Here is an 8419-nt window from a genome sequence, read left to right as displayed (position 1 = left end):
TGTCCTGCCTCCTTCTCTGGGGCACCTATGGGTTTGGGTGTCCTGCCCACCCCCCTCTCTGGGGCACGTTTGGGTGCCCTGCCCCTGTACTGTGGGGCACCTGTGGGATTAGTTGTCCTGCCCTCTCTCCAGGGAAACCGCCGCGCGCCACATCCACCTGCGAGCCCCGCCCGCCCAGCCAGGCCCGGGTGGAGCCGCCCGGGCCGCGGAGAGGAGGAGCAGGGGGAGGGCCCGGCCGGCGGCGGGGCTGGGCAATAAAAGCGCAGGTAGCGGCGCGGGCGGCCGCGGTCTGGAGTGGTGCGCGCTGTGCCAGGCTGGGCGCCTGGCTCCCCGGGGCTCCCCAAGATGCTGTTCTGGCACACGCAGCCCGAGCACTACAACCAGCACTCCACCGGCAGCTACCTGCGGTGAGTCCGGCGCCCTGCCCCGGGCGCAGGGACCGCCCCTGCCCGCGGGGTGCCAGCTCCGGGCGCTGCGGAGCGGTGGGTGCTCCCGGGCAGGGCAGCCCTTGGCGGGGCTGGGGCCCTAGGGGCAGAGAGAAGCCGGAGGAGAAGGGGAGCGCACCGGGGAAGGGTGGGCGCTGGTGCGCTCCAGGCGCATTGGAGAGCCCGGTGCCCTTTGCCTGGGGCAGCATGGGGAGAGGCGCAGGCTGGCCCCACTGCACGTTCCGGCTGGGGGGGCGCTCAGGCGTAGCGGGGGCTATAGGATGGGGCGCCCCCCGCCGTGTCTCCACTGCGTTGTGCCGGGGGCTCCGCGTCCCACTCTTGGCAGCGTGTCACCCAGCTGGCGCTTCCCCACTGTCCTCAGCTGACACTGCCCTGCCGCGCCGCGTCGCGTGTGCCGCTGGCTCTGGGCGAAGCCAGCCTCCGTTCCAACGCGTGTTGTCTAGAGAAAAATCCCCTCGGCGAGGGGCAGAAGTGTTGGTGTGCAAAGCTACACCGCGTGGATCTCCTCTGGCTGGTGTAGATCCGGAGTAACGCCACTCGGGTTACAGTGGTGTGAAACCAGTATAATCCGAATAAATGAGCGGCGAATCTGCCCGTGAACTTCCTGGCTTGTTTCTTTTAATTTGAGCTGTCTTGTGCTGTTTCCAGGTGAAATCCACTTCCTAGAAAGTTTTCTTCTTTTTGGGTTCCCTTGGAAACGTTCCCACCTTTGCTGTCTATAACTATGAACAGGCTTAAGGAATTTGTGTAGCTTTGGCTTTGAGTCACAGAAAGCTAAACTGGGCTCTCCCCACTTCTTGCCAGTGCTGGGTGTTAAATCGCGTTGTAAGGGTCTTTATTAGACACTGCTGGCTGTTGATCTTTGGACGATCGCCCTTGAGGGTTGCCTTCTTCTGTAGAGATTTAACTAGAGCATTTCAAAGGGAGAAGTTACAACTCTCTGCAAAGCACTGTCAAGTGGCTGTAGAAAATGCTGCCTTGGAAATTAGGAAGACATCAGATTTTCTCAGGATCAGATGTTTCTTTTTTCTTTTTGGAGGATGGCTAACTGGCTCCAGCCTCTGGTTGTGAGCTTGTCGAAACCAGTTATATCCTGTCTTGTTTTCACACCAGTCACATTGAATTAAATGGCTAATTTAAGCACAGGGGCAGTTAAACAATATAGTCTGCAGCATGGCGATATATGTAGAACAACCCCACCTTTGCACCCCTCTAATAGACAACTGGGAATTTCATTTCTGACTTTGCTGAATGTTTATGAAAATTGTTTCAAATATATAGGGGAAGACTTTCAGCGGGTGGAAAATGGCATAACTCAGTGGAAGTGGATTAAGTGCTGATTTACACCAGCAGAGAGTTTGGTTCACAACCAAATGGCTTGTCATTTTCAAAGCATATCTCCGTGTAACAGCTATCTGCGGGAACCTCCAGCTTGCCCATTTAAGCACTCAAAAGCCTGGTAATCTCTTCCTTTAAGCTGCTAGAAATGCATTCTTAAACTCTAGCCCTATATGCATAGGATGCTTTAAGTACAAAATCCCTTGTTGTTCTCCGGTGGAACGGTATTCGATTTGAGTACTTCCCTCCCCCCTCCCCTTCTCTTACATAGAGGCCACTTGTTCATTGCCATGAAGGGCCAGTGTATCTTAAACGGTCTAGGGTGTTCATGTTCTCGCCCCCCGAGGTATGTGTATTAATAACTTAGATGGGGCTGTTGCCCAGCTCCCTCTGCGTGGAGCTGGTAAATGGGTGAACCCAAGGGCTGGTACAGTGTGCAGGCTGCCTTGGCTGTTAAGGAACATGGAGAGCATGCCATTCACTCCTAGTACAGTGACAGGTGATGGTATACAACCCAAAGACTTCTGATGCCTCCTAACACTGTTCAATACAACCCACATTTTGCACTGGAACATTTGAAGACACCTATTTTCGGTGAGGGCTACTTTTCTGCCAGACTTGTTGAGGTTTGTCTAGACTAGGAAAAGGTGCACAGACAACTGGACGGATGTATCTACACCACCAGTGCAATCTCTGAGGCAGAAACACTGTGGCTGTGCAAAAGAGTCTTGTGTGTGATGTACTTTGATAGTCTACCAGGGTACATCAGCCCAATGCCTCTTTTACCCCAGTGCTGTCCATCTGCATTGGGGTGTATTTTGGTGTAAGTATAATACTGCCAAAAATCCCAGTACAAGCAGGACCTGAGGTCAGGTCTACACTAGGAGGCTGAGCGCTTTACTGGTCTATGAATACTTTACCAGCAAAGCCTTCCTAGAGTGGATGCAGCTGTCCCCGTCAAAAAAGACGAGAGGAAAATCACGCCCCGTGAGTGTAGCAAGCTATACTGGTAAAAATGTAGTAGCCGTTTGCACTAGGGACTTCTGCTGGTGCGCTGTTCACATCACTAATGGACGGCTATATGGGCAGAAGTCTGTAGTGTAGACCTGGCCTTAAAGTTGGGGTTTTTGGGGGGTGGGGGAGAATCTTGATTCCCCTGCCCCCATGGGAACAGTGGTGATTTGTTTCACTCTCCTTATTCTCCCAATGGTGGATTCACTTACTTCAACAAACTCCTTCCCCGCACCTCCAAAAAAAAGATATGGTAAATGCATTTGACCTCAGGCAGAGACCAGTCCTGGAAAACTTTAGCCGAAAAGTGAAACTTTAAAAATAAGTTCTGTATGAAATAAGATGGGAACTGTTAGGGAGCCTCAGTTATAGAAAAAACTGCTTTCCAAAATGGTAGACAGGACAGCACTTCACAATCTTTGTTCAGTTCTATTTGCCATGCCTGAATTTATATACCTGCCATGTATATGATCTCAGTCCTTGACTGGCTGCTAAAACCTTGTCTCTTTGCCAGACTCTTGATACACTATGCGCCAAATACCATAAAGTAAAATGTTCTTTGTGGGTCTGATCTAAAGCACGTTCTAGTTAGTGGGCTTTGGATTAGGCCCTGTGAGAATAAAAATTCTGTTTACTTGTATACAATAGCACTTTTTTGTGCAATTTCCCAATTGTTTTTTATGATTAGACTTTCCACTAACCTTTCAGATGAAATTAAGGGTCCTTGAATGCTTGTGGTAATTAACTATCCTATAGCACTCTTTGCAAGTTTAGAGGAATTAAATTGGACTATGATATATGGAATGTAGCCTCTTGACTTCTGCCTCCCTACATTTCCCCTTGTCATTTCAGCCAGATGAGGAATGTATCTTTGCCCAAAGTTGTTAATTATGGGCCCCACTGGCTGTCTGTTTGCATTTGCAGGATTGGGCTCTTAGATTGTAGAGCCTTTGAACAGGGACCTGTGTTATATTTTCTGTAAAGCAACTTGCATCCTCATGGCATTGTGTAGATAGTGCATGAATAAGTGTTCCTGTGCTGCAGAGGTGACTGCATTTCAGTGGAGAATGATTCCTATATATGAGTGTGGAAAGTATTATGGGGTCCCTGTAGAAGAAATGCCGTTTTCAAAATCAATCTGTAGGCATTTGGATCTTCTTTACTGTAATAACTCTTCATCGTCATATAGGAAAAAGTTGGTGTTTCAGTTAGGCAAGAATTGTGATAGCATCTAATACCAGTGAAACGAATGGGGCTGGACTTTTTCATGGTGGCTATAGATGAAAAAACGCCTGAGTCTCCCCATGCTTTGCTTGATCTGCTCCATGGCTTTTTCTCCATAAATGGGAGTGACTGTTTTTGAACCAGGAACTTTTGAGTCTTTACTGCAGAGTACCATTTGATTTAATGGCCTGGAGAGAGCTCCCCAAGGTTGTAGTGCTGCGAGTTAAAAGCTAACAACAAGTGGATCATTAACCTGCCTGGGCAGAGTTAATGCTCTTAACTGCGCAAGCCACCGCTCCTTTCCATGTGCCTAGACAGTTATTTTTTGATGCTTGTTTGTGCATATAAGCATTAATGCAATGGATGGAGCTGCTGCCTCAATAACTTGGAAGTCAAGAGGTTTCATGTGCCCGGTGGAGACAACAGATGGCTGTAAAGATTTCTGTTCTGAGCCAGGAGGTGGCCGGGTTAGACTTTAGTAGTCTTACAAACAGTACAGAATGAACAGAAGTAGGGTTCAGTGTTAGAGAAGCTGGGAAGACTAATGTGGTTCTTTATACTTAGGCATAGCGAGATAAGGCTGCTAACACTGGCATCTATTTTCATAGGGTATGTCTACACTACAGCTTGGAGAGAACCCCTGAGCCCCTCAGGGAGGGGATGCTTGAGTTAGCATGCTAAAAGTAGCAGCCTGGGTTAGCTGTTGAGTTGAGTCCAAAGCTGCCCAACCCCCTGTGTCTGAGCTTGGGTGATTAGCTTGTACCTGTGCCTGACGGTGTCCACACTACTATTTTTCGGGCACTAGCTCAAGGAAAGCTCGGGCGAGTCTGTTTACTGGTGCTGGGAAGCATGCCCTCAGCTGCAGTGTAGGGATGCCCTTGCTGGTCATGCTTTGGTACTCTGAATGCGTATGAGCTTTGCTTTGTTCTCTGACAGTGTCAAGATTGATTTAATTTAAGTCGGTAGAGTTATGCCAGCGTGAAACTTGGAAAGGACGTCAGATTTGGGTCCACGGGAGTTGTGCAGATGCATCCGAGGGCAGAACCTGACCCTATATTGTGGACAGATCAAACTCTAAAGGCTTTTCAATTAGAATGAGAGAGGGGCCTAGGCCAAATGGCTGGATCTGATCTATTTTGGAGAAGCTGGGATATCTGGATCCAGCCTGGTGACTGGTGACTCTAATGGGCTAGAACAAAACCCTGGACTGAGCCACAATGTTTTGAGCTGAACTCCAAGGCTGAGCACTATCTTCCGGTGCAAACGGTACATACAGAAGCATGTTATTCAATATGGGCCAAATCCTGAAGCTATTTAACATGGTAGCAAGAAGCATCCACATCCCAACAGGCCATATAAACTGGCTGCACGGCAGAGTGACTGTGGATTGTTGTGGAAGAAAGCTCATTCCCAATACCCATCATTTGTTAACCCTATGACTATATTGCTTAACTCTGGCCAGGCCTCCCCCAGCCTCCCCACCCTTTATCCTGAGGTGACCTGACCAGCCCTGAGTTATTAGTCACACCAATTGTTGGTCGGGGCAGGCTGAATTTTGAGGGAGTGATGAGCGCAGGGTGAGCTGATTGGCTTTGGGAGGATGGGATCAGTTTACAGGGAGTGTGTCTACATTGTAGGAGGGAGAGGCATGGTTTTGTGGGGGAATGGGAAGAGTTAGATAGAGGAAGGGCATAGCTTGGTGGGGAGAAGGCTATTAGTGACAAGCAAATGGATGGGATTAGTAGGCGCAAGGAAGGATGCCTTATTTTTGAGAGAAGGGGCTGTTGCTTTGTTGTGCAGAATTAATCAAGCAATCTTTGACTGGTAGGTAGGAAATTCCGCTTTAAAAAAAAAATTACATCCCAGTGTTCTTACTAGAGCGCATCCAGGGCTTATTTTTACTTTCTCTGAATTTTTTTTTCCAGGCTTTTGTCTTTGGGATGAAAACCCCAAAACTTTCTTCAAAAGCCTTTTCACTTTTGTTGCAATGTTAGTTTTCATCATTTCCTTGCACCCACCTCCCTCCCTCCCTCACCCCGGTACAAAACCCACTTCTCAACCAGCTCTAGTTTTTACTTACTCAAGTAATTCTTGAGGACCTTCCATTGTACTGATGCTATGTGCTAAAGTGTGCCTGGTACTAACTTACTGAACTGGGGGACTCCACGCACTGTTATGCTGCACAAGCCAAACTCTTTGTACCCTAAGAGGAAATATCTACACTAGAGCTGGAAGGTGTACATTCCAGATTGAGGAGACATACCTGTGCTAGCTCTAATTTAGCTAGTGCTCTAAAAATAAAAGTGTAGCCACAGTGGGGCGGGGCGGGTGGGGGGGACTAGCTACCATGGTCATAGGTATGTAATGGGGACTGCTATCCCCTGGGGACTGCTGCTCACCCTGCCACAGCTATACTTCTATTTTTAGCACGCAAGCTTGATCAGAGCTAGCACTCTTCTGTCTGCCCTGAATTGTAATTCACACCTTCCCGCTCTAGTGTGTATAACTCATTGTGCGTGAGAAGTCAGCTCCATCTCTTCTGCTCTGTTGGATCATCACCCACAAGTCCAGAGTGAGAGAATTTCACATTTGGATTCTTGCCTTGTGTTCTTCTAAGTTGCTGTAAGTAAACATGTGTTAATTCTGTGTTTCAGTGATGTCCTTGCACTGCCGATCTTCAAACAGGAGGAGCCCCAGCTGTCTCCTGAGAATGACACCAAACTGCCTCCGTTTCAGTATGTTCTCTGCACAGCCACATCCCCTGCTGTAAAGCTGCATGAAGAAACCCTTACCTATCTCAACCAAGGTAAGAAACTAAAGGAGGGAATGTCCCTTGGAAATGGCTCATGATAAAACAATTGAATTATGCTCCTTTGTTTTGCCTGGGGGGAGAACTTTGAATTTTGTGCCTATATGGGTCAGGTTTTGAGCTGGTGTCAATTGGTGAAGCACCAGTGAATTCATAACTGACTCACACCAGCCGGGGATTGGCCCACATGTTTCCATGTAGCAGGTGCTGGATTCTACTGAGATAATTTGAAATTTTGCTTTTCGACATGCAGTAGTACCTCAGCAATGGGGTGGGGGGAGCCCAGTGGTGATGGGTGAAGTTGGCAGACTGGTAAGCGTTAGGAGTACCACTGACACAACTCAGTTATGAGTGCCCTAGCTCTGTTTCATGGAATTGCCAGTGGATGGGCTAGGAAGGCATATGATGCTCCCGTGTTGTTCCATGAAGAGTGTGACCTCACTCATGCTGGCCCTATCTCATCACAGTGGTGGAATGTCATTGCTCCATGCTTCTGTAGATGACACAGCTAAGCATCTAACTTGGCAGCGTAATGAGCTGCAATTTAGCGAGGTTCCGTATTGCCTATATTGTAGGCTAACTTCGGCTCCCAGATGAACACATGCACGCACCTCCAGAGCAGGAGAGGTTATGCTGCTCAATATCTGAAGTGATCAAAGGGAGGGTAAAAGAACTGGTGAATCTTTCTGTGAAAAGATCTTCCAGTCATGGAGGGCATGGGATCCTTTACCATTAAAAGCAACCAGTAGCAAAATAACATCTCTGCCTGCAAAATACCCAAGCCCATTTCAAACAGCTCTCTCCTGCAACTCAGCCTTAGCCCCAGAGAAGGGTGGAGCTGCTAATTTGCAGTTCTTCCCTTGGCTCTGCATACAGAGGCTGGAGAGAGCTCATGGCTAACCATCAGATTTCCGTGAATGGGCAGTCTAAAGTTCCCTTTGTAAAGTTGAGAGTGACCATGTTTGAACATCTCCTGATAAATTCCATTGTGTCTTTGGGCTTTGTTCCCTGTTGTCTGTCAACAGCTTTGAAAATGGGGCATCTCCTGCTCCATCTTTGTAAGAGACAAAGGGCTTGGCTACATGAGGATTCTCAGGAAGACTAAGGCAAATCAATTAAAGGCGTGAGGTCAATGCATGTAAGTTAAAGTGTATCAGAACCACCACGTGGATGCTTTTACTCAGGAGTAAAGTGATCTTCATTTGCTGTAATTTAATCTTTTTTTTTTTTTTTTTTTTTTTTTTTTTATTAAACAAAGCTGGAAATATGAGTGTGTGGAGGACGATTAAGTTACAGAGAGCATCCAAATGGGATGTTTAACACACCAGTGCCTGGGCATTGACTTCATACCATTCATCACTGATTTGCCTTACCTCTCCTGAGGCCTGGTCTACACTGGGGGATCAATCTAAGTTACGCAACTTCAGCTACATGAATAACGTAGCTGAAGTCGACGTACTTAGATCTACTTACTGCAGTATCTTCACTGCGGTAAGTCTACTGCTGATGCTCCGCCTGTACCTAGGGTTACCATAATCCAGCAAGCAAAAAAGAGGACGGGAGGAGCCCCGCCCCTGTCCTGCCCTAGCCC

At 48.0% G+C, this 8419-nt stretch overlaps 1 protein-coding gene across 1 annotated transcript in view; it reads left to right on the top strand.

The window, feature by feature from the left end:
- The first annotated feature begins 345 nt into the window (after positions 1 to 345).
- The window catches only part of TFCP2L1 (transcription factor CP2 like 1), a 40148-nt gene continuing 32074 nt past the window's right edge, over positions 346 to 8419 (top strand). Inside the window, exons 1-2 of the mRNA XM_024197599.2 lie at positions 346 to 407; positions 6674 to 6825. Of these exons, the coding sequence (XP_024053367.1) occupies positions 346 to 407; positions 6674 to 6825 (214 nt within the window). The remainder of the gene's footprint in view (positions 408 to 6673; positions 6826 to 8419) is intronic.

The sequence above is a fragment of the Terrapene carolina genome, unplaced genomic scaffold (genome assembly GCF_002925995.2).
Source record: "Terrapene carolina triunguis isolate 2854851 unplaced genomic scaffold, T_m_triunguis-2.0 Scaffold62, whole genome shotgun sequence".
In the NCBI taxonomy this organism is placed as follows: Eukaryota; Metazoa; Chordata; order Testudines; family Emydidae; genus Terrapene; species Terrapene triunguis.
Note: the sequence above shows the minus strand (reverse complement) of the source record. Positions and strands in the feature narration are given on the sequence as shown.